This window comes from Pleurodeles waltl, chromosome 6 (assembly GCF_031143425.1).
Source record: "Pleurodeles waltl isolate 20211129_DDA chromosome 6, aPleWal1.hap1.20221129, whole genome shotgun sequence".
Taxonomy (NCBI): Eukaryota; Metazoa; Chordata; class Amphibia; order Caudata; family Salamandridae; genus Pleurodeles; species Pleurodeles waltl.
This window is the reverse complement of record NC_090445.1, coordinates 1,421,942,447-1,421,969,409: the sequence shown is the minus strand read 5'-3', so window position 1 is coordinate 1,421,969,409 and position 26,963 is coordinate 1,421,942,447. Positions and strand designations below refer to the sequence as shown.

The 26,963-nt window shown below is 40.8% G+C and overlaps 1 protein-coding gene across 1 annotated transcript in view; it reads left to right on the top strand.

Annotated features, from left to right (window-relative positions):
- The window catches only part of LOC138300911 (cysteine-rich motor neuron 1 protein-like), a 35,415-nt gene extending 8,722 nt beyond the window's left edge, over positions 1–26,693 (top strand). Inside the window, exons 2-5 of the mRNA XM_069240791.1 lie at positions 3,526–3,684; positions 14,093–14,230; positions 15,622–15,861; positions 25,555–26,693. Of these exons, the coding sequence (XP_069096892.1) occupies positions 3,526–3,684; positions 14,093–14,230; positions 15,622–15,861; positions 25,555–25,670 (653 nt within the window). The 3' untranslated portion in view covers positions 25,671–26,693. The remainder of the gene's footprint in view (positions 1–3,525; positions 3,685–14,092; positions 14,231–15,621; positions 15,862–25,554) is intronic.
- Positions 26,694–26,963: the final 270 nt, after the last annotated feature.

The following is a 26,963-nucleotide window of genomic DNA, read 5'->3' as shown; positions in this document are numbered from 1 at the left end:
TGGGAATGCCCAGCTGAGGGCGCTGTGCTCACGTTCATAGAACTCAAGTTGCATTTCACTAATGAGGGCCAACAACGTGCAAACCAGATTGGAGTTGCTTGTGTTCCTATCAAGAAAGGGCCTGGCCTAGCATTTTGGTTCAGGTCTTTTCCTACTGGACCAGGACCAAATATGATTTACGTGTTACTGGTCTGGAGTTGGATAACAGTCAAAAGCTATGGACTTGATCATGGTCCAAGTTATCTGCAGCTGAGATTACTTCAAGCATCCCACCAATCACATTCTTGTTTTTGTTTTATTTTCTGCTTGTTCTCAAGTTAAAGCTGGGTACATCCAGTGGGAGTATTTGCCAGTCATAACATCTAGAACCACCACACTACCCTAAAACCTGGCTTGTTGATGTGGAATAGTGTTTGCAAGGGTCTAGTACAAAGGCCTATCCAAGCTTTGTCCTATTAGATTACGCACAACAGTCTCTCTGCTGTTGTACATAGGTGCTGAAGGAGCTTCTTTAAATGAATGGGTTGCTATGGAATATTATGTAATTAACAGGGGTTATGTATCTTTCCCTAAAGATCAGCCTGGAATCGTGTGCTGACAACTGAGCTTATCGGTGAGTTAGCTCAGTGCGTTAAGCACTCACAGCTGCATGTGTGAGCTGGGCCTACGCCCAGGGCGCAGATCTTCACAGGGGCACAGGAGGTTGTAGCAGTCATCTTCCGACGTGGCTCCTAAGAAAAGTGCATTTAAACACTTAATGGAAGTTGCTGGTGCCCGTTGTCTCAATTTTTTCATGGATATATTTTCTCTCTCCCCCTTACCATCTTCCTCTACACCTCAGATTTTTTCAACACAGTCAGTGGGAGGGGGCGCAAAATGTTGTGTCGCTCAGGCCGCTCTTTGAGCAAGACCAGCTCGCACAGCTGATATCTGTATGTAATTTCAGGTCGCACGTTTGACTCCTAGTGGGACCCACTCTGCCTTTAACCCCTTCCTGGTTGATGAATGAGTTACTGTTAGCTAACTAAATGGAACAGGTACGTTTAATAAAATGTTTAATAATGCTATGCAATAGCAAATCTGCAGTGGCAAGCGCCACACATTTTTTTTAAATTCTACTTCAAAACCAAATTTATCGTGAACAATAGGGCCATCGCCCGGCGCACTTCTCTCTTAGAGCAAACGGATATGGCAGAATTCAGTTTACGTGATAAAATTATTCGCCAGCAGCAACTATGCAACTTTCTCCCACCCCTTGTGATAGTTTCTGTACATATAGAACCGAAGGATTTAACCAGCCTCCCTTTGCAGCTGAACTGGGGGATTTGCCAGGGGTCACACAGTGCATGTAAGTGGTTGAAGGAGCTGATAAAGGTCGACCTGTTGGAGACTAAGGACATGGCCAGGTTTTCTGTCCCTGAGTTCCACTGCTTGTACTAAACAAAACAACGCACATATTGTACCCCGGCCCTCGAGTAGCACTTCAAATATATTTAGCAACATTTATTGGAAGCTTCTACGTCATTGCATTGATGCCGCCCCAGAGTGCATATCCGTGCTCTGGGTTTGCCAATACAAAGCCGACAGAGCGTATTGCACTGGGTGGATTTAATGTGCAAATGAGTAACAAAAAACTTGGGTGCACAAAGCTGCAGCTGCCAACTGAAAGAGAACGGCAAAGCTAATGAATGGGTTGAGCTGGTTGGGTTCAGATGTTCCAATCACCCCGCACCATGAGGCCCTCGTACAGCCAGCCCTGGTCAATGCCCCGCACCCTCATTGTCATTCTGCTCCCCCTCTTCAAAGAGCAGGGCCAAGAGGGGACACGCAGCATCAAATGCCTCCCTCCACGACGACGCCCCTCCAGGCATGGGCTTCTTTGTAGACGCGATTTCAAAGAGCTGGGGTGCACCTGCTGCGAGAGGCTTTAGACCCCCCCCCCCTCTCTCCCCTCTTTAAGAAAAAAAAAAAAATCCCGGGATTCGAAGAACTCGAAGCAGAGTGCGGGCGGATCACACCGACGTAAAATAAATGCCACACAGAATGTTCTTAGGACTCTGCGTACAGTGTGGCGTACCAGAGTTAAGAAATTCGCTCTGTTCGCTTGACAATAATGAATCTGACAGGAAGGTACGAGACGCCAACTGGGGATCCAGGTTCGAGTCTCGGCGCCGACACAACATCCTGTCATTCTTGGCAGAGCACTGAATCTTGCCGTGCCCAAGTAAACAACCTGATCTTGTGTAGTGTAATATGTAAATAGGGTGGTGGCAGTCCTTACTTTTTTCAGGTGATGGACATCGTCGCTCATTTTTGAGGACTAGTTCTTATTTTTTGCCATAAGATTTTCTTTGTGTGCGTGAGGCACACAGAAAAGGAGGAATAAATTGGAAAGAACAATAAAGTGGAGTTGAAAAAACATGAAAAGATGAGATAAAGAGGCCTGGTGCTAGATAACGATCACTTTTGACTGACACTTATTCATGCCCTTAAAGATAAGTTAAGGCGGTGTTTGCTTCAAACACCTTTTACCACCTTACTAGGAAAACAGGGTCCTTGAGGTGGTAATGCGCGACAAAAAATTAGGCAGTATCGTATGCTCCTAAAAAAACATAGTCAATTTAGGGTTCCTGAACTTTTTTTTTTTTAAACTAAACTCTGTGAGATTATATGTGGCTTGATTTTGGAAGGACTCTGCACCCTCATCACTAAGGTAATGGTTCAACAGAATGTTCGAAACCTAAAATGTTTGAATTTTGTGATCTACAGGGACTTTATAATGGGTTATAGCTAGTAGTGGTTGGCCTCTCTTTGATGTGGGTTGCTGGAGTTGTGTTCTTTGAACTGAGGAGCATACTTGCTCTTGTGGTTTCTGCACATGGTCCAATAGTTAAAAAAACAATATTTTAAATATCAGGTATGAGACGTTCATTCAGTACTGCTTTTATTTGAATTTTGTTATTTGTAATGTTTTTTTTTCTTTTCTCATTTTATGTGCAATGCAAATAAAACCAGCCTGGCTTAACTACAGGCACCTTATTTGCACCAGCTCAAGAATTTAGTTTTGCCATCATTACTGACCTTCTTGTTTAGGCTGTGAAAATTTGACCACGAACAATATCGGAGTGAAAGCGCAACATTTAATGCACTCATAAATTGTCCAGTTTCAGAAAAGATTTTAGGTTGTCCCATCAGGACTAACTTGGCTGTTTCTGTGACTGGCTTTTTACACTGAATAGGGAGTATTTTTATCAACTTTTTGTGTTTGTGATGTGCTGGTATTTATATAGTGCTTTCCATAATCCTTGCAAGGCCTAAAGCTCACACCGAGATGATTTAGGCCAGTTTTCCAAAATGAACCACAGGCACAACTCATAACATCAATTAGTATGTACTTCAAGGCCCAATATTGACACATGGTGTCACAGTGACATGCAGGCATCAAACGTACACCATATAACCTGACTCTGAACAAAAGGTCGTATTTGATCTCTAATTCCGTATTTGTTTCCCATTTTCAATTAGGATTACCAGCATACCTTCAAGTGGAAGAAGATGAAAATTGTCCTGAAGTGACTGGATGTAACATCAAGATGAGCGTCTGTGTCTGCGGCCAGCTTCGCAGCTGCTTTCATGTTTTTAGTTACCCTAACATAAATATATGCAGAAAGCACACGATATATCGTAAGTGTAATAGTCTGAGCAAGATAATGTGCCCTCTGTGTTCATTGCCACAGAATCAGATATTAGCTCAGTTTATGATGCTTCATAACGTTTAGGCACATGGCAAGATAGGTTGGGACATTTCTCAAATCCGTGAAAGCAGTTCAGTGCATCGGTGGCAATAGCTATTCCGAAGCACAAATTAGCTTGCCACTCATTATAGATAGCTGATACCCCAAATCCGCCGCCAGCTATCGTTCCATGGCCACATTAGAAACCTCCGCAAATTCTTATTAAACTTTGTTAGGAGGCGAAGATGCAGTAGTTGAAACGGACTAAATTTAATTGAGAGATCCACAAATGTAAACACCTCCTAGGTTATTTCTCCCGTCTCCCCTCCGGTCACACCCTACATGACTTTCGGTCATGTAATGCCCAGAAAACTGCACACCTTACATTCCTATACATATTCATCATCTGTGTTTATGCACGAGCATTATCAGCAGGGTGGAATATCTGTATGAGCAGATGAGTATGTGCAGAACATTTGTGCATTTGCCCCCCTAAAACTTTTTTCCCTGAGTGGCAAATATTTTACCTGTGAAGAATCCGCTTCCTTTGACCCCCAGTGATATTCGTTTTCCATCCCAGACACACTTGTTTCTGCCTTTCAAAGATGTATTAAGTTTTCAAAGTGGGGAATGCTATTCAAAATGTTTGTGACTACCCACATACTTATGAGTTTATAAGTGTTCTATTCTTTCCGTATTCCCATGCACCACGACAGGCTGGTCCTGCTCCCGACCTTTAAATGACTGCTGAAGAAGTTCCACCATCCCATCCCATTTTCCGCCGCACTATATCTCCAGCTATACATTTCTTTTTGACATTTTACAGTCATGTATTTATAAATAGTTGTCTTAGGTACAATTTCATAAAGACAGTGAAAAATTAGTAGGATAAAGCATAACTGGGGAGAGGTTGTACGGCAATCCTCAAGTGATATCTGCAATCATTCAGCATAATAAACCCCATTGTTACAGTCATAGGATATGCTATTAAATAATAATAACATAATATTGAAAATAAGTTTCAGACCCATCGGTAGCGCCTGTTGAAATAACATGTTGCATTTTTCACTGCCTTATAAACTATGTGAGTAAGAGTGTAGTAGAGTCTCATAAATGGGTAGCTATCGCTTTGTAAGTGTGAGGTTTGTGGGTGAAACATACATCCAGTAAGTATGGTCTTTGTTGCAGCAGGGGAGAGGGCGTGTCTGTCAGCTACCACTAAGTGTATGCTTGCCTTTGTATAACCTCTGTGGGGGTCTATCACTGATTCTCCCATAATTATATTGCCATCACCGATCTCCGTGGTCCCTGCAGAACCTAGTGGGCCTCATATATACCTTGGCTTATCCCACTAACAATATGATATCCCATTTTGTGATGCTCTTGCAGCCGCAGTTGCAGGATATATCCCATACTCTGCTCTCGTCTGTTTCTGGCCATCCGCAAGCTACAACTTTATATCTGACGGGTGCCTAGCCTTCCAAGCCATAGCAGTGTCCTGTTTTGCCAAGATCCAGAAACCTATCAGTTTCCTTGCCAGCCTTTGCTCTGCATTTCTGGCCCAGGAGGCACAATAATATATCTTTTGGAATTGATCTATGGGTCACTTCTGATTGTACCTAATGACCTTCAATCAATACTGTGTAATCAGTAGAAATGCACATCCCATACGTATAAAGTCAGCACTCACTGGCTGACACCTCGGACAAATCAGTGGCACCTGGGTATCTTCTTGTACATTTTTTTTGGTGTCAAATATGTCTAATGTAAGCAGTTCAGCTGACTATATTTAAACCTGGGATTCCGAGTGACTGTCCTGATGTATAGCAATATTTTGTCCCAATCTTAATCCTAAAGTTATCTACCTAGTTACCTCTCCCTTTGTGTCATTATATCTGTGAACTCTACACAAAATAATGGGAACAGTGCCATAGAGGTGGGATACGGCTTATCTACATGACCCGTGTGCCAACATCACCTAAAAGACGTGTTGTTTGTAGACGGTCGTACAACAGCTGGTCCCCATGGGTTCCTGGCTTCCGTTATAAGGGTGCCATGTATGAGAAAATAACTCATGCCTATATCCCAGTGATCCGCAAGGGTGTCATGTATGTAGTACACCACTCTAATATATAAATGGACAATGCCTTAAATTCTAGGACAAGTCAGAGTGGGATCTCTGTTGCGTAACACTGATAAGACTCTAGTCACTTCCATAATTGTTACCAATACTGTATGGCTACACACTCAGCCTGAGGACAGTGTGGTGTAAGAAGGACATTACTGAGTACCACCTCCTACATTGGTACAGTCTCAAAGGCAAGTAAAATCTCAGAGTGTTCAGTATCTAACCCGGGAGATAACCATCTCATCAACCATTGCAATTCATTGACCAAATAATAGGCTTCATAATTTGTGACCTCCTGTCCCCCACTATCCAAAGGTCTCATGAGTTTACAGAAAGCTATTCTCCATCTGTCTTTGCCCTGGCAAAGTGTAAGTGCAGTACTGAGCTCTTAAAAAAGATGTAGTGGTAGTAACACTGGCACTGGTTCACAAAATAAATTAAAACCCTTGGAATTTACAGCATTTTTGCTATAGCGATGCATCCCATGGGTGACAGAGCGAATCGAAAACCAAAAGTTAGGTGAGTGTTTAGCAGACGAGAGTACCCGACTGATGTTACCTGATATGACGTGTATAAATTCTCTATATTCCATCTACGAACTTTAGCCTCCACACATCCAGATTATGACAAAAGACCTCTGGATATTAGGCACTATATAAATATAGTTAGTAATTATAGTACTAATAGCAGGGTCTCAGAATCTAAATTCAGAAGCTACTCTTTTGTGCACTTAGGTTCAATTTAGTTTGCGGATGTGATCCTAGTTTTGCATCTAAAGCCATTTACATGGCCTACTCTGTTGTACCAGGCCCAAACTCCAACACAAAAGAAAAGATCTAGGATTTTTTTTTATACCAATCTGTCTTTCATGCTTCAGATAAACTATAGTCTGCAGTTTAAACTATTACTTTACATACTGAGACAAGATAACCCTCTGGTCCATGCCAATCATTTTATCAATCTAAAACTCTAAATACTATTGAAGTTGGACTACTGAGTATATTATTATTGTTCGCTTACCTAAGACATGAGTCAAATCATTTCAACAAATTCAAAGTTTGGTGGGCAGCACATGTCCAAATCTCAAAAAGCATGAGTACATCACTGCTGCTGTGAGATTGCTTCATTGATTACAGGTATATCAAAGTATCTAATTCAAGATGTAATGTGCTATGCTCAAGGCCTTTTCAGAGTCCCACTGAACCTGCAAAATATGGGTTATCTAACTATGCCAGTGCAAACCTAAATGAATAAAACGTGGAGGAAGAACCTTTAAAATCATGGCTCCTCATTTTTGGAATGCGATGGAACCTGCTCTGAGACGGCAGCCATACCACGTTTAGTTTACAAAAGACCTGAAAGACCCTATTTTTGGGTGTGATTCTCTCACTCCTCATCTGGGCGGTTAGGTATAAACCGGCAATCAAGATCTTACTCAAGGACCTGCATTACGGCCTTTGATAGGGTAGATGGGAAAATTCTGTGGAAGAAACTACATAAGATGGATGTTCCAACAAATTTGCTATGTTTAATTATTGCTCCACACTCTTCCAACTGTTGTAAAGTTCTTTTAGGAGTAGAGCAGGGCGTGTCTTCTGAGTTTGCTAAAAAAAATGGTTTGAAGCAAGGCTGTCTTTTGGCTCCGTTGCTTTTCTCTCTCTATATTTATGATTTGCCGGATTTCCTATCGAATGCAGTTGGTTTTGCACCCAAAATTGGAGGCCGACCTATCTCTAGTCTGTTATATGCAGACAACATAGTTGTGATTGATCTTACTCTGAAAGGCTTAAACCAGCGTTTAGCTGCCTTTGTCTTAAATCAGTACACTATGCAGCACCACCTTACAATCAATATATCTAAATCGCAAGTTGTTTGTTTTCTTGGGAAAAGATTTGGTAAAAAGATCAATTATCGCCTGGCTCTTGGGTCAACATATGTTAGAGCGAGTAAAAACGTATTGTTTTCTGGGGCATGTTTTATCCCACTCACTCAGTGCCCAAGACCATATTCAAAATAATGTTAGTAAATCTTTCTCTCAAGTGCAAGGGCTATTAGCCTTTTATAATGCAGTTGGCCGGCGTAATTTCTTACACCTTCTTACTGCCTCTCAGGTAAAGATACCAGCAACCCTTCTTTACGCTATAGAATGTATCGAGATTTCTAAATGAGGTTTTCTTGACAAGGACGATGGACAGATTTTAAGACGCCTTGCCTCCTGTAATAATTCGATCTCAGGGGCTGCCCTTAGGCTCGAATTCGGTATTAAGAGTACCTTTATTCAGGGCCTAGCATAGGTGATTTGGAGGGCGTTTTGCCTGGCTCAAAGTAGGGATTCGTCCTTGAGACATTTCGTTTTTACAGAAATCTTTAGTAATTTAAGAGAAAAATCTAAGTTTTTCAGAAAGTTTAATTTTGCAGCACAACTGCTTGATCTCGACCCTGATTTGATTCTTTTCTTTTCTTGCCTTGAATTGTTTTTTTTTTAAAAACCCTGAAAGAGGTGACATGGTCTAAAAGCTTTTCTTTAGATCAGGAATCTAGTTTGTCAAAGAGGAGATTAACGATATTGACTAAATCTGTAGTGTTTAAAAACTCTCAGCCATATTTAGTTTGGAAGCTTCCACATGGGGTGAGACTTTCTTTTATCTTGTTGAGACTAGATAGACTGCCACTATGTGATCTCACCTCTAAATGGGATGGGTCTTCGAATATTTGTGATTTATGTCAATTGGGTGTCCAAGATCTTAAGCATGTTGTGTTTGCCTGTCCCGTTTTAGCAGTTTATAGGAAGATATGGTTGAAACCCCTCTACCTGAATCTTAACATTTACTCTGCCAAAGAGGCTTTGGAAATCTTGTACAACCCGCCAAATAAATTTTTCTGTTTTAGGGTTTTTAAATACTTCAAGTCCTTTTTAAATCTTTATTGAATTTTGTTTTAGTAGGGTACAAGAGAAATGTATTGATCCTATTTTGGCAGGGTGATGACCCAATATGATTCTTATATAATATAAAACATTCTAATGTTATTTGTTTGTACGCCTGTATGACGGGCAGAGGGTATGCAGTTCATGTAGTCTTCCTGTTATATTCATAAAGGTATTCTATATAGGTCCTAATTGGTTTTAATGGTAGCCAAACTAATCTTGGATTTGGGATCATATTTTAAAATTGATTTCTTTTCAGGGAGTAACTGTTTGTTTGATATGTCGCATATTAGGGAATCCAGTGAACGTAACTTATTGATAGAGAATATATTGTTTTATACTGGTTTATTGATAGAGAATATATTGTTTTATACTGGTTTATAATTGGAATCTTAGGGTTTTTGCATGTTACTTTGTATTGTGTTTGCATGTGGACCTCTTTGGAGTTCCAACTCATGATTTAAATAAAAATTGAAAAATTGACCTGCATTTTTACCTTGGGAGGAATCTGATCTGTGTCACTCCCCATTCACTTGAATCAGTCATTTGTGGGCTCTGTTATTTATTGCCATTGATGAGGATCATTGAATGGATGATCCCGAAATGTTCACATCTCCTACTAATGAACACTCTGAATTGGGCACAAGTTGACATGTCTAACATGATATAAAACCTCTTAAAATTAAAAACATCTTAGAGATGATCCACCCTGCGACTTGATGGCATCTTTTAACTTTCAGGATGTGCACTTCCAAATGGCTGTTTAGCCATCTCAAAAGATTCCATGGTTTTTAATCCAGGGATTACATTAATAGTTTACTCTGTGCCTTTGCCTTCAAGACCTATCCTAGGATGTTTGCAAAGGTCCACCGTTGGTAGGGATACTTTACTGTAGGACTTTGGCAGTTCAGGCAGCAGGCTAATCCACACTTCAGCATGCCTGGTCGCACAAAATGATTCTGAGACTATGTCCAATACTGGGCACATCACAATTTCCTTGTCATTAAGAAGTCCTACATTCAATCCATGCAATATCTGAATATATTTGGGACTGATTCCAGATGCACCTGGAAACTCTGTAACGTAACAATGTTCTGTTTTTAAGACTCAGCTGCCCACTGTTCAAGCTAAAGACTATGCCTCCGTCAGTCAGTTGTAGAACGTTCTCATTTCAGATCTTCTGTCTCCTGAGTGTACCTTAGGGCAAGCTGTATACACGACCCTTGGTTCACCACCTGCTAGAGTACTAAGATTTTGGGTCCAAGGATTTTGAAAGACTAGATCTAGTCTTCAGCATATAAAAAAAGATGTCATCTGGTTTGGTTGCTTCCTACCAACTTCCTTTTCCCCTAGGTGATTTCCACTGATTGCACGAGGATTAGCGTGGGTGAATCAGTCCTAGAGTCTTTTTGATTAGACTTTAAAATAGTGCAGTCTGCAAACACTAAAAAACTTGTTTCAGTCCTAAGAATCCTTTCTCTAAGCCTTATAGGCCACACAATTGTTGTCAGGGGCAACTCCACTGTGCCAAAAACCCTCATAAACCAGTAAGCAGGGCCAAGTCTCGTTCTTCTTGCTCATCTAAACATTCCAAATAGGACCCTGGGCAGAATTTAATCTCTACTTCCTGGTAGCTGTACGCGTCACAAGTACAGTAGGAAGGTCATTTATGGAGAAGTTCCCCACCATCTGAGAATTTGGCCAACAAACCGTGTTGTTCATCTGCTGAGGTTGGAATCTCGAGAGATCAACCTGTTTGCAAGGTACAATAACGCCCTTATTTTCAAATACTTGTCCAGGTTTTGGGTAGAAGGAATTTGCAAGATAGCTGTTGTTGTAGCTCCCTGTTCCTCATGTCTTCTCTATGCATTGATTTATTTTCCTTTAATTCCTCGATTTCTGGTCAACCTTCTTGTGGAGAAAAAGAAGCTCATTGCGGTAGTTACGTTCTGAGTAGGAAGTGGCTAGAATCCCCAGTTTTATCAGTTGTCACTGAATAAGGAGCCAAGTCTACCTACCATCTTCTTCATTCACCTGCTGAGTCTGGTCATGGTGTCGCTAACAGTTCTTCTACTTATGCTCTCAGATTTTTGATTGATTAGGCTGGGGGATCAGTGAATAGGGTGTCTGGGGTGGAGGTCTCCTCTTTACCCCGCCGCCACTACCCCACCCCCCCCCCCCCCCACACACACACACACACCCCACACCCCACCCACCCAAACATCTCAGTCTCCATTGGGGTTTCTTCGAGGTTTAATGCTAGGGGAATATTTCTCATCTAGTGTTTAGAAAGATTTGTTTTATATTTTAATTCCCTCAAAAGGGTTTAATTTATGGTTGCCTGACTCTAAATTAGAGTTCAATAGGCCTATAATGATTCTGAGACGATAAGTGGAGAAATATCAGCACTTCCTTTTGTGACTTTTGTAGGGTTGTTCAAAACATTTTGTTTCCACATGTGATCTGCTGTTGGAACCGGCACATGATTCCTCAAATGGAGTCAATTGATGAAGTACCAAAGACGTTTCTGTCTTTGACATGTTTCTGGTAGTTGTTTGATAGATTTTTTTGGACGGGCTGCAACTCGAGGTAGGCGCTCCTCCTTCCTTTAGAAGCAGATGCATTTGACAGTTTTCTTCTCATAGCCTAGTTATGAGCAGGGATCTTTCTCATCACATTGATATTTAAAGGTAGGTCCATCATTATATTTTTACTCTCTGCTTTTCCCAACAATGGGGTTCTCTTTCTCTCTGTTAACTTTATGGGTGCCCAAGAAAGTGACTGAAATCTTCTTCCTCTGCTGTGGTTAGGTGAAGACCTACAATGATCTCTCTCACATATCTGTCAGGTTTCCATTCTGAAAACATCTAACTATCCAACTAGGGCAGACCAACGGTAGTTCGTAATCTTCTTGTTCAAAACGATTAACAGAAAGTGTGAGGAGTCAGTTCTTTATTGTTCCTTCAAATAGTTCATGAAGAAGAGTGACATCATAAGTCCAAAGATGCAACAGCCGACACGTATTTCGTCAACAAGGCTGTAAGATGTAAATGCTGAAAGGAAAAACATATGTATTCCAAAACATATATAACATGTCATGAACAAAGGATACAATAGTATTTCAGAACAATCACACCCGAAATGTAAATAAAAATACTCCAGGTGCATGCATAGTTTATCTGGGGTAAGGGCATATGTCTACTACCTACTTGGATTTGCTCGGTATTTATGTATCTGTTTTTGTCAGCTTTTTGAATAACATGCTGGGGAATGACCTACTTTCTCCTTTTTTCTTTTGTGTTACACTCAATATATTTCACTGCTGCTCTGTTATTTTAGTGTTAAGTCACTTATGCATCTGGGTCCATAGTTTTTGGCATAATGCCTATTGTGATAATAATAAGTCATGTTTATTGGATATTGACACGGGTTCTTTCCATCCTTTATCCGCACTTCTACTATCTGGGAGGAAATTTGGTAACATTTGCCTTTCCCTCCTTTTATTTTGTATTTCGTGATAGGTCTAACTTACTCATTTGTGAAGGTTGTATAGAGGTATTTGCATTAAGGGCTAAGTTCTCTTTTTTTCTTTTTACCTAATTATGGTATTGGGGCTCCCAAATTGCTTGTATTTATTCATCTTCCTTTTTGGGCTTATCATGGTAATTTGGAACATTCATGAGTCGAGAAGGACTTTTTTTGACAGAGTTCGCACATTATTTATCATAGAGGCACTTTTCAGCCTTATACATAAAATATTATTGTATGATACATCTTATCGGATTCTTATATCTGGGGTATGTTTAAAAAAATATATATATATTCTATCTTTACGTCACTTCCTACTTCATCTTGTACACCCACGTACTTGTATGGCGTATGTCTCTGGAGTGGGTCTCATTTTGCACGTACTTTACTGGTCTGTTTGCATTCACTGGTGGTCTCTATGTCATCGGCATGTCATTACAGCGATTGGGATATTGTTTGCGTGTAGACACTTTGGTAATTCATTCATGGAATAGTCTTTTAGATAATTGTGTTTTATGCACCTGGAGTATTTTTATGTAAATTTCCGGTGTGAATGTTCTGAAATAGTATTGTATCCTTTGTTCATGACATGTTATATATGTTTTGGAGTACATATGTTTTTCCTTTCTGCATTTACATCTTACAGCCTTGAAAAAGTCCTGCTGACGAAACACGTGTCGACTGTTGCATCTTTAGACTTGTGATGTCACTCTTCTTCATGAACTATTTGAAGCAACAATAAAGAACGGAGTCCTCACACTTTCTGTTAACTGTTTTGACCAAGAAGATTACGCACTACCGTTGGTGTGCCCTAGTTGGCTATTTATATGTTACAAGGTGTCCTTTGACACATTTGCATTCTTGGTGGCTGTTGGCTCACTAGTGTTGGCACCCGTCCTAGTACCATTACTTATTGGTACATATCAGTTGCTATATCTTACTTTACCGAAACAATTTGGAGGTGCAAACCTATTAAACAGCCACCCTTTTTGTTTTGCTATTCTGGAAACATCTGCTAGTGAAATTGTAAGATACTGGGCAGAAAAGGGGATGGTTACCTTGCAGAGTGGTATATCTGCTAGATGACCATAACCTAATTGTGAATATGAATACTTTAATATTCATTAACATAAAGGACAAGAAGTTTGTCAATTATACTTACCATGAAGAAATGAACAGTGTCTTAAGCAGAACTACAAACCCATGTATTCAGATGTGGGTTCAATCAGTATCTTGCATGTCTGCTTTGGGGAGGCTATCATGGAAGTACAAGTTTAGAAAAGAATAATATGGGTGACTGTAACATAGATACTTGTTAAGTGAGCGCTACGTCTATCCTCCAACAAGCAATACTAGTGACAATTTTTGGCTTTCGTGTAGTGTAAATTTTTACACCAAGCTTTACTAACCCACAAACTAAGGAACATATGGCAAGCAGCAATGCAACCGTCTCTAATACAAAGTTGAGGTACAGTGCGATTCAGCACAGCATTAATAAGACAGTTTCTACCATGCGAAAGACTTGGCAGTTCTGTGGAGGCTGGCATCCTTCAAATCACTTTCTGACAGCAGAGCCAGCTGAGGCTCTCATACTGGGGAGGGAGGATCCCCCACATATGCCTAAGCAAGGTGGTGGAACTGGTATTTGACAGCTTCCCCTTGCGATTACCCCAATATTAGATGGATTGAAAATGTCACTTTCTGTCTGCTTGCTGTGTGCTATGCCTCAACGTTTCCTATATCTGCTAAAAAAAAGATTCAATCTACCTTTTCCAGAACAGGATCGGTTTGACTCTAACAACGAATGCTGGGACAGAGGCTGTAATATTATCGAAGGGCAGTGTGTTTGCAGGAGTCGAACGTGTGGCGTAAAATATCAGTTCTGGGACCAAATCGAATGTAATGCTGCACTTGGTGAGTTTAAGATGCTTCAAACCGTAAGGAAAGTAATGTTTTGTCATAAGCACCTTGGGCTGTAGTAGGCACCTATTGATTAAGGTAGCCCAGTGCAACGGTTACTTACTTTTGATATATTAGCAAAGATGTTGCACTTAAAAAATAGCTGTATTCTACCCCCCAATGCGTACCCCATCATTATTTCATGCCCTCATTTATTTTCCTATTTTTGAACAAGGGTTAACATTGATATCTTGACCTAAAGCAAGCATTGAAGCAAGCTAACTCAGATTAATCGGGCTAACTATAATAACGGAATTAAGTTTGACGGTCTTGCATCCTAACCCTGAAGAGCTTGAGCAGTTATCCTTGTAGAAAACTAAAATGGAGTAAAATTGAGAGCAGCTTTTTTAATGCCCTCAATACTTGGAACTTTAAAGGCTTGCATGCCATTAGAAAGGGACGCTGACAATGGATTCCCTTTCCTGACACTGAAATACTTGTGAGAGTGCTGTATTGATATTGGTGATTGGCGCCAAATCTTGTTCTCACTGTAACAGAGCATGCTCTCTAGTCCTATTAATTGATTAACTTATCCGAGCTGATTCAATATTTTACCTTCCATCTGCATGAACTCTATCCTTTTCCCTCAAGGGTACACATCAAAGTATGAATCCATTATTACTGCCCCCATTGAGTATGGGTCAGAAGTCGCCTCCTTTTCTATTGCTTGCATCAGTAAGAGAATGAGGCTGTGTGACTATGCCCAAAAGTAAACTACAGAATCCGTGTTAATACACACAAGTATATCCATACACACGTGTGAACAAGTATATCATTCTTGTGCTATGCTACTTGTTTTCTTGGGTCTCAATACAGAATATCGAGTAGGGAATATCTTGCTATCTTAATATCATAGTGAAAATACCAAGGACTGAAACATTGACTGTTAAGTGCACAGAAGGAAATATAGACTTACTATCCTTAACCCCCACATCAACATACTGTGAAGTATATCCAAAGTACATAATGTGGAGTTAAGTATGGAAAATCTGTACATATGTGCTTGTCAATATTTTTTTCTTTGATGTTTTGGCTGCCATATTAAGGTAACACGATTATCCATACTTGACACCCATACCTACATCACCTTCAAGAAACTATGAGGTTAGAGGACTAATACGAGCTGTTAAAAAGGAGAATAGCTATAGTAACATTATTTCTAGTTTTATTTGATGTTAGCACTTTATGAAAGCCAGTTACCAGATAATTAACATTTGAGAGGCTCAATTGGCCATCTAACTGTGAATGATAAAAACAAATGTTTATTTTTATTTTTTAGCTTAAACAAGGCCTGAGGATTCGGTATTCACTGCACTATGACCTTTGTCCATGCTTCTGTTTTCCAGTGAAAGTGAAATGTGCCAATGTCACGTGCCCCGCGATCGCTCATCCCACTTGCCCCTGGGATTCTGTAGCTACCATGACGCACACTCCAGCAGGGCACTGCTGCCCCACCATCCCGAGCTTCTGCACCTGCAATTTCCATGACTGTCCAAAGGGATGTTCAGAAAATTCAACGAAAGAAATGATTGAAAGGGGCACAGGGATCCCTGGGAATTGCTGTGATCAGTTTAAGTGTATAAAAGGTAAGAAAATATGTATTTCGGTGTATATTTTAATATGTGAATTAACTTACGTACATAATCAAAAATGGTAAAAGCATTAAGGTGGATGTGGCGCAATAACCCTTGATCCTCGAATGTCACAACACCGGGCTGCAAGAAGAACCGGTAAAGTACATTTGTGGTGACAAAACCTCATTTGACAGAGCAAAGCTACTTTCAGCTATAAGCGACCCAAACAACTACTATGATATTCTCTGAAATTCTTTCAGCGCGACTCCCACTGTCCCATTTCTTATTCTTACTCTAAAGTCGTTTGCTGAACTCTTTGTAGAAAAGGGATGAACCATAAACCAAACTTCTACTCCCCTTTATTCCTCTGTCTTCCCGTTCTCCAGAAAAATTACGTTTAATTGGTTGACATTTGATTCGGTCTCTGTTAGTGAATCCATATCTTACCTAAGACCATACTGTGCCTTTCTGATCCATTAGCATCCTTCCTCCCTAAATGTATCAACCTATACATTAGCCCTTTTTTGTCAACTTAGTTAACTTATGTTTAGGGATAATCTTTGATTTTATCCACTCCACAAATGGGCATCATAAAGATATAATAAATAAGCTAGTAAAACCATCGCACACACACAAAAGCATATAGGAACATTCAGGCCCATATTTATATTTTTTTGCGTCGGTTTTTGATGCAAAAACCGGCGCAAACGTACAAAATACAATTGTATTTTGTAAGTTTGCGCCGCTTTTGCATCAAAAAATGGGATATTGTGATGATTGTTCCAGTCTTATAGTTTGCTAGTTGACATGGGCATAGACCTGGATAACCTGTAACCCAGGGGACTGCAACTTCCTTACCTTCGCGCTCAGTTCCAATAGTGTATGTCGACCCCCTCGCCCCCCTCTTCCCGAATACAACGCCCCAAAGTACATTTTCTCCACCCATATCATGAAACCTGTGCATGTGTCACCTTAATCTTATACTATCTGGAGAGCACCTGCTCTGAATCCATCTTATAACTGCAATAAATCTACCCTGGTGAGGACCCCTGCCAAGTACCAGGCTTCATGGGTTAGACTGGCGGATTCCAGGGCTGGTGTCCTCACAACTGCACTGAAATGCATTGGTCACGCATGTACAGAACTCCACGCTGTGGGGATCAATAAGGCAGTCTGCTGTCATAGGACCAGCCAGTGGACAGAGCTTACTGTGTGCTGCCATGGCTCTCTGCTTCAGGCTGCCTGCCTCTCTGGACACACAGACCCCCCATTCACTCCTGTGCCCCTTGAACCAGGATCAAAAGGGTGCAGTACACTTTCACAGTGCAGATAAAGTTTATGCCAATGGGCGCCACGCCATTTATTCTTGGGATCCGGAACACTTCTGCGAGTGGCAGTACAGATCAAAATTGTGTACGTTTTATATGCTTTATTTATTTTGAAAAACATATTTTCTGACTCCGTCCCAGGCATCATAGTCTATATGCTATGTCATTATGTGAGCTCAGTCTCTCAGCTTCTCTGCCTGCGACCCCCTGCACACTGGACCCAGCGCACCGGTGAAGCTTGACTGCAAACGGCCATCTGGTAGCAATGATGGATAAAACAAGCATAGCGTCGCCCTGTTCTTTCTAAATATGCAAGGTGCTGCTCACAAATGTTACTGCATTGTAAATGTATTTATCAGCCATCTCTTCTTGCCCGACCCTCCAGACCCCCACAATTCAGTCATTTTTATACCCAATGAAAGACCATTGTTGACGTTGCGATCCCCGTATAAGAACGAGGGACTGGGGGACTACTGGGCCATCATTTCCTTTAATGGAGTTTGGTGATCCTAAAGTTAAGGCACCAATGTAAACAATACAGCGGAAAGTACCTTTTATTTCTCTGGGCTACCAGGAAAGTGTACTTGTGCTGGATCACATTAAAACGAAGTGGTTGAAAGAGTGGTGTTGCCGGCTTTCAGAAAGGAAAACGTCTGTTATGATTGAATGCCGTTCTCTGTTTCTGTTAGTTTGTTTTGCTCATTTTTGACTTCATTAATCTATACATTTGGGTAGCATAAAAGGCTCACACATTTTAATTGCTGAATAGCACCAGTAATTAGACACCTTCAGGCGTTAGTAGTTGAGCTGTGGTCATTGGAGGTGGATGTGAAGACGTCTTTCCCGGACAAAATGCAGTGCGCAGTACCAGTATTTGAGGTGACAGCAACTATCTTGGGCCTGGCGGGTATTTTGTTTAACAATTTAAGCACTGCGGCAGCCCTGATTGTTCTGTGGGCGGTGTCTGGGTAAGCACAGACTGCTTGGCCTGGATGTGAGCAGAGTTGACAAGCTGCAGGGTTTTTGATAATCGCGTGTTGGTGGGGGGGGGGGTGGGGGGGGGGGGTGTTGGCACTATTTTAAATGCACATTGTCAGTTTTCTTTCAAATTAATTGCGGAGAGCGTCAGCAATGAGGCAGTTTAAATTGAGTGTTAATCGTCTGCTACCACTTGCAGTGTTAAGTAGGTGCTTTTATTTTATATGACAATAGTAAATATATCCTGAAATGCAGTACAAGTGTTGCAAAATAGAGTACATACAATAGAGTTTACATACAAAGGCAACTCACAGCAAAATCAGATGTGAATGCTCAAGTTCTGCAGGAGAAGGTGCAAAGGTAGTATCGTGAAAGATTGTGTAAATTAAATCAGTATCCTATTGCTTATGGACCACAGTGTAGTTAGAAAGAAAAAGAGATGCGTCACACATAAGATTTGCAATGTCATACATAAACACACGGAAAATATGGAAATGTCACACATAAGGAAAATTAATCTTGGCAGCTATGGATGAGTGGTTTCTATCTACACCAAGTTCTCTAAAATCCTCCTGTGCCTAGCTCAGCTTTGTATACAACAGCAGAATAATAAATAAATGAGTTTCAAACTAACCATGTGCACACACCATACTGTTATTTATAGTGTGCTGTAAACCGAGCAAGGGCACAAAAGCTATGACTAAATGTTTGTTTACCAGCAGTGTAGAAAACATTGTGAAACAGAGACACAATAAGCTTGGAAGGTGGGGAAAAATATTTTTAAATTGGTCACGTCAGAAAAAAAAGTACCCCACAAGTACCACAAGAGGTCAGTGTTAGCTCTTGAATACTTTACGGGCCTCTTGATTGAGAAAGCACAGCTATCGGACAAGCTTTCCTCGCAGACTCGGCACAAGAATGACAGTGGTTCAGCAACAATTTCTGTACCGCTTACAACGCATGTTTTAGCGGCTGTATAACCGTACTTTACAGTCACAGAACAACAACAGCACAGAGTTCTGCAATGCACGCTTCACCTATTGTGTGATCGTGGTTTTGTGGGTGTGTGTGTGTATGATGGGCTCACAGAGGTTAGTATTTATTTGTTTATGACCGCGCTAGGTCATGGTGTGTGATAGTGAGTGAAGCTGTTTCTACCTGTGTGATGTGTGCGGTGCTGTCATTGATTGTATGGGTGGTGATTTGATCATACTTGCATTTATCTAGCGCTTATTACCCTGACGAGGTTTTGAACTGTTAGTGTCCTGTAATATTAATTAATTAATATATATTAAAAAAAAAAAAAAAGAGTATTGGGACTAGTGCCCGGCGCTTTTATCTCAGTACACTGGTCCCCTCCAATGTGGTAAATTGATAACATTAAAGCTCACAGTACTGAGATATACATTAATGCACTAGAAAACCAATTTCAATTGTTCATCTTCTTTATTCTTTCTTTAATAATTGTAAGTAGAATTTCTTTATACAGCACATACAGCCAACATGTGTTTTGTTCACATCACGTTGCTTCAGGGCTTAAACTACTCGTTTATCCGTTGGAACTGGAATATCTTTATTGTGCCAACTCTTCATATGTCAACTATATAGTGGTCCACATATATATAAATGATACCTTGTCATATTATTATTTCAGATGTCTGTGCTTCCCAATCTGAATTCATAGACTCCCCCTGTTCATAAGTTCCCCATGCTATGGGACCCTACCTGCTCCGTTTCAGCATGTACCCTCCATCATAGTATTACTATATATATTTATATATATATATATATATATATATATATATATATATATATATATATACGGTTGCCACTAGGTAATTATAGTTAGGACAATGTTTCCATAGAAAAAGCAATTTTTGACTTCCCTATATTTCTGGCACCGTTTGACAAAACGTCTCAAAATTTTCCCAAAAAGGTGTCCCAGTAATTCTTGTTGCGTGTGGAAAGTTTCGGGTGAAGCGGGAGCCAAGAAAAGGGGATCGAATAAGTTGCATTTTCCATGGAATGACACAAAATGTATCTGAAAGGTAGTGTTCGGTACACAGATTACACTTTCGCTTATCTGGTGTAAATCTGTTCAGTAGTATTTGAGATATTAAAGGGAAAATAAATTTGTATATCTAGGGACGTGGGTCCTTTGTGAATAAATCACAAAAAATTGTGAATTTTCGTGAATGCACACGCAAATAGAAGCGCTGTAATTGGCTGGCCAAAACCTGACTAGAAAGTTGCAGCCACCATTTTATGTTACTGGCGACTGTCCCCGGGCTGAAAATTAAAATAAGTGGTATAAGGCGTCAGGGTGGAGGTACCCTGACCCATAAGGGTGTCATATAGGGGTGTTTTAGGTTAAATTATGGGTTTAAAAAGATTTTTCTTCACCATACGTGATATTTGCGAGTATCCTCGAATATGCGATGATAGTCTTGATGTTTTGAGAATATGCAAAAACTTTCACAGACTCAATAATACACTAGTTAGTTCGATCAGACATGCACTCAGAGACTTACACGCCCACTCACACACCGACTGAGACACTCATGTACCCACTCTGACCCAGTCATAGACTCACGCAACCACTTTCAGTCCCACTCAGACACTCATGCACCCACTCACAGAGACAGGCCCTGTGGCCAGCCTCCCCTGACACGGCCAAAGGCCGTCCATGGCGCGGGGTTGGGTGGTTATAATGGCTTGGATGCAGGCCTCTAGCTGTGCGTGGCAGGCTTTGGAATAACGCATAGTAATTAAAATTACTTTACGTTAAAAAAATATAGAAATTCAATGAAAAAACCAAAGGTGTCAGGGACGTTTTGGTTTGGCTCTGAATTTACCCGTACAAAACCACAGAAATTCAGCAGTTATAGTTAATTATTTCAGATAACTATAACTCTTGTCCTATCGAACTATAACTCGCGCCTTCGCCATGCACAGCTAGTTACTCCACATATTGTATCATTGATGACATCTTGTATGGCATTGTTGATATTATCACTGCAAAATTATTCATAAGAAAACTGTGCATGGCAAGTGCGCGAGTTATAGCTACCTTAGGGTACAAGTTTATAGCTACTTGAACTAGCTCTTAACTGCTGAATTTCTATGGTTTTGTATGAATAAATTCAGAACCTAACTATAACATCCCTGTGACTTTTTTTTTATTTAAAAAAAATCATATATGTATTAAAGAAAGAAAAAACGGGCCATCACTTCCTTATTTAACACCTGGATCAGTATTAAAAGATATTCCAAATGGGGGTGCACAGGGTTCATTTAATGCCTGGATCCTGGTACTGCTGCACCCAATTTTCATTACTTTGTTCCCTAGCTCCATCCTTATGTTAACTTATTCTTTGTTTCTGTCACTTCCCCTTCCTTATCCATTTCCACTCGCTTTCCCTCTCTAACTCATCATTGAGTGTTCCTTTCCTTCCTAACTTTTCTTTTCCCTATTCCTCTTTACCCTCGCCTCCTTTTCTTTCTCCCTTCCTAATTCCTCCACATCTCCTTCATCCTTTTTCTGCTGTGTTCTATATGTATCCGCCATTTCTCTTTTGCCAGCTTCCCTTCCTTTTCACAGCCCTCTCAATCTGTTTACCTCTCATTTTCTTTCACATATGTAACTTGTCTTCCACTCACTCTCTCGCTTTGTCTTCTTTCACCTTGCACCTGTTTCCTCTGATAACCTTATTTCTGCACATTCTTTCTCTTCCCCATCACCTGCCACACACAGCCAGAGGCCTGCATCCCAGACCTTATAACCACCCAATCCCATTGAGGACCAGGAAAGAGTATACACGAGCCAGGCTGGTTGCATAGATGGAAAAAGCCTGCTGCCTTGTTTACTCCAGGCCCCAGATAAGATATGCTGTGGCAGCACACAGGATGCCCTTAATGGGTGCCAGTGTGGAGTCTGGGAGGCTATGGAGTAGGATGTTACTGCCATCGAGATGCAGGAGTATGCAGGCTTGAACAGCAGTTCTGAAGTCCCTTTTGGGAAGAAACAGTTTCCCTTTCTTCATAAGAGAGTGCTGGCTCCAGGTTGTCTTTGTTTTCCTTGAGATTGAGGTTGATATCCAGGGAGAATCTAAGTGAGCACCAAGGCAATGGCATATTTGCTATGCCACTGGCACACTCCATGGGCCTTCCATGGTCCTGCTCTGCAAAACCCAGGGGATGGCGACCCCCTCTTCTGGGCTTCACAGAGCATAACTATTGCTATAAGGTTCTGAAGACATGGCCCCTCTCGAGGACGCTGCTATCAGACGTGCAGCTGGTGCAGCGGCACCAAGCTACTCAAGTGGTAGGTGCCAAATGCACTCAAATTATGGCCGAATTTTACAGTGTTTCTTCAGACAGTCCCTGCAAAGCGGAAGTCGATGACAGTCTATCTCACCCATCTTTGCGCAGAATAGGTATTATCTCAAGTAATTCATCTGATGAACTGAAGATTTTGGTACATACAATAAGCACAATAAGTTGCACATGCATACATTTATATTTAAATTTGAAGAAGGGCTTCCTTTTTCGGTCTCATCGGTTTTCTCTGATTACGTCCATGAAAAGGTGGGTATAGTGGGTTTGGCACCTTGGAACTCTATTCAAGATTGGGAATAGCTGTTTCTCAATACTTTACCTAGATATCAGCACCACTGTACTGTACTGATAGTCCTTTTTCCTGTGTCTGTCCTGGAAGGATGCCTAGTGGGAAAGCATCCCATGAAGTCACCCACACCCCATGCAATCTCCTTTTACTAACTTTCTGAATCACACATGAGCACAGTATTGGTTAGAAAATCCTGAGGGAATGTTGGAGCCTGGATGTTCCAGTGACAATGGTAATGCCAAGGATTACCTCCCTTAAGATGTGCACACAGTGCCTGGACATTGTTGCCTGATTACAGGAACTCAGTTGATGGATGTAGCAGCCTCTTTTCATGAACTTTCACTATTGCTGGGTAACTGAATGGAAATGAGCACTGATCAGATAATAGTACTAGGGCTTATAGAACAAAGCTACTAAATTAAGGGGATGGCTGTTTTAAAGAACATGTTCGGCAGTAAATGCAACTCATAATTTGAATCTTCTTATATCTTCAGAACTGGTGACTGTATTGTCACTGTGGGTAAAGCAACTTCGACTCATTCTTCTGTCATACTTCACAAAGTCTTGAGATGTGATGGAGTTCTGTTACCAAGGCATTCTGCGTATGATATGATCTTCAACTACATTCAACTTTGAACTATAAAAGTCTACCTCCTCTAAATGCCCCAAAGCAAAATATCTCTTTGAAAAGACAAGTGCTTCCTAAGTCACAGATGGCTTAACACACACTTGTTAGCTCAAAATTTCTCCCACTGCTAAATTATTACAATGAAAACGAATCCTAGAATTCTGTGGCAACACCTAACTCAACCATGATGCATTTTCTCATCAAGATCGCACCTGCCCAGCCATTACAAGCCAAAGTATGATCCTGGAAAACAATATTGAGCCCACTTCTGCGTTTACCACAGCACAAATACCTATGTGGTAAACAGTGGAGGGAAACTTAAAAGAGGCTTTGTGGCAAAGAAGGTGGGAGAGAGAAATGTAGAGATGGTGCGGAGAAAGTAGACGGGGAAAGAGAAAGGCTGGTATGAGGAAAATCAGAGTAGACAGAGACAAAAAAATGAGAATAAATATTATGCCATGCTTCATAATTTTGTGTCTGAAGGGATAATGAAAGTCATAAGGCGGCTCTGTGGGTCGGAAACTGGCCTAGTGAAAAATGCTTCCAGAATTATTACCAGAATGTTTTTTTCCTTGGTATTATATACAATCGCTCAAATATGTTTTATATGTGCTTCTATACAGTTGTTAAAGCACAGGTGCTCAGGGTCAGTCGTGCAATCACCATCCACCAGCCTGATTTTCATTTTATGTGCACTGCTTAACCTACAGTGGTAAATTTGTAAAACAAAAAAACCGCATGGGCCCTGAGATTTCCATTTTCCTTGGGAACCCAGCGCTAATGCTGTCAAATGCGCGTTTTGCTGAATACCAATAATTTCTAATTTTGATTCTATGAAATGGCTCTCTCTTCCAACATTCCCGTCTCTTCATCTCACTTGTACAGGTTCTTTTTAATACCAAACGCTCCCTTTTCTATTTCAGTTGTTTTCCTTAACTTCCCTTTAGCTCCCTTTTGGCCTTTCTCTCTCTTGCTCTGGGTTAAAGACTCAGGATGAATAAAACTCGATCACCAAAAGTGAGTGCCAGCGCCCACCACCTACACCCACTGGCACAAATTAAACACTGTGACCTGGCCTGACAATGAAATATTCTGCAGCAAGTGGCCACTCACTGGAGAGTGGCAAGCAGCCCTCAGTAAACTTTCATCTAAGTGGCCGACCACAGCACATCACTGTTGCAGATTGTCCTCCTTCCCCCATAATCGGGCGGGGACACTGAGGTTATCCTGGGGGCGGCCCCCAGGTAACATCAGTCAACAGGGACAAAGAGTTTGAAAGGATGGAGAAGAGAGGACAAGAACTTAGAATGGCTTATGCAAAGAGAGATAAGGGTGAGGCAGCATGTAGAAAGGATAGGGAAATGGATACATCGAAAAGATGCTGGATTGAGAGAATTAGACAGGAGACTGAAGAGAGAGGAGGGAGGGTGAAAGCGAGGGAGAGACGAGGCAGAATTGGAATAAAGAGATGAAGAGATGGAAAGGAGACATGAAACAAAGAAAAGCAAAGCGAAATTAAGGAGAGGGGACAGAGTAGATTAAAATGAGAAATCGGCGAGAAAAGAATAGAGAAATGAGTAAAAGTAAAGAGGAGATAGTAAGAGAATACTCAAGACATTTTAAGTTGCTTCCAAGTGAGCATTCCCATGCTCATTACTTTTGTCTGACCTCACGTCTCCTTTGTCAGATCCGGTAACATGTATACAGTTGAGGTAAGAGAGGGAGAGGGAGTTGGAATTTATTAACTCATGAAATGTGAGGGTTAAGAGTGTGCATGGCAGAAAAACTAGCTGGAAACATTTATCCCTTCTGTATAGCCAGTTTGAATTCATAACTAGAGAAGTGCCTGAACCAAGATTGAGATGAGCCGATTAAAACAAGGAAATCCAAATAAACTGTAATCTGAAGTCAGTTTTGTTGCCGAGACTGTGCCTTTAAGAGATACTTCCCAATCAATATGCAGAGCTCAATGTTGTTAATTAAAGCTGCAGCGCCATATTCAGGAAGTCATGCACCTGGAGGAAGGAATGTGCAGCCCTGATCTGTGGCGGTGTTTTGTATATTGTCTTGTACAGGCTTTGCTGCAGTTTGTTTACCACTTTGCTATCCCTTCAACATATTCCTCTTGATTTATTTTTCCAAAGATGCCAAGAGTGGAAGAGGAAGGGAAAACAGCATCGTTCGAAGGAGACGACTGCACCCGTTCTTTTCCCACTTGGAGAAAACCAACCGAGCCAGAATGAAGGAGTCAAGAAGCTGAAGGGCAGTTAAAAATTGAAAGAGACAATGCACTTAAGAGTTCTGGCAGCAAATTCTTCATAACGGCCTGAACAAAATCCTGCAATCTGTTTAATCCATCCCTAGAAAACGACAAGAGGAGAACGTTCATCAACTCGGAAGTATGAGAAGAAGAGTAATATTTCCTATAGAAGTTGACTTGAAAAGATTCCTTTTAACTTTAACTACTGATTTATCAATTGGGATTTGTTTTGACTCTATAAAACTGCAGCCGGATCTCAAGGGGTTCTCCTCAATGAATGGCCAATAGCGGAACCTCTTTGCATACTGAATTAAAACAAAGTACATTTGACTGCATTGTATAGGGAGGGTCACCTCCCGGGGCCCAGACTGAGGTGTATGCTATAGGTTTTGCCACCCACCTGAGGACTCTGTGAATATATTTTGGAATGTGGCAGTAAGTTCAAAAGCTGCTGATTTGTGGTATATGTTATAAAACTCCCTTGTAAATAATTTGTGCTGCTATTGTTTTGGTTCCTTCAGACGCTAAAGATGAGATTGGTGTTTAACTCCTAAAGTGGATCCTTGGTTATTATGGAGCCTTAATTCAACAACCTCGTTTTCCTGCTGTTTCCTCAGCCTGATTATTCAAACCTTGTTGAGCATGAATGTGTCTAGACTGAATGCATGAAGAGGACAGTTTAGTATTTCTCTCCTAAATAAGACCTACATTTCCACAATTCTGTACGTGGAAATATCGGGTGCTTAATATTACATGGTTTCAGCATTTGAAGCTTAAAGCAGGACACTGGGAAAGTGATAAAATGGCTGGAATTGGGATACAGAGCATTTTACCAGTCCTCTGAGTTTACACATTGTCATTCATCACCATGAAATTATTTAATAATTATCAGTAATGTTCACAGTTGGAAGCATCTATAAAGCACATTTGTATTACTCTGTTATTGACCACTGTTGAGTACGTTACAAGTTATTCTTCATCTGTACTGCAGAGTCTTTAATTAAAACTAGAATTATTTGTTTACCACCATGTATCATATGAGGAGTGGGAGGAGAGTGGTTCATTATATGTTGTTGGTTGCCGACCTCGTTTTGAAAGACCCAATTATGTATCCGGTCCAGTCAGGATAGTTTCTAAAACCCTTAGCTCAGTCCTGGGTAGCTGTGGCTCTGAGCAGTCAGGCTTTTTAAACGAACAATTGTATGTGAATAAGAAGAAAAAATGATTTTATCTTTAAATAGACACCCAACAACATAAATCGACAGCAGAGTTCCGGAGATGTGTATTTTTTAA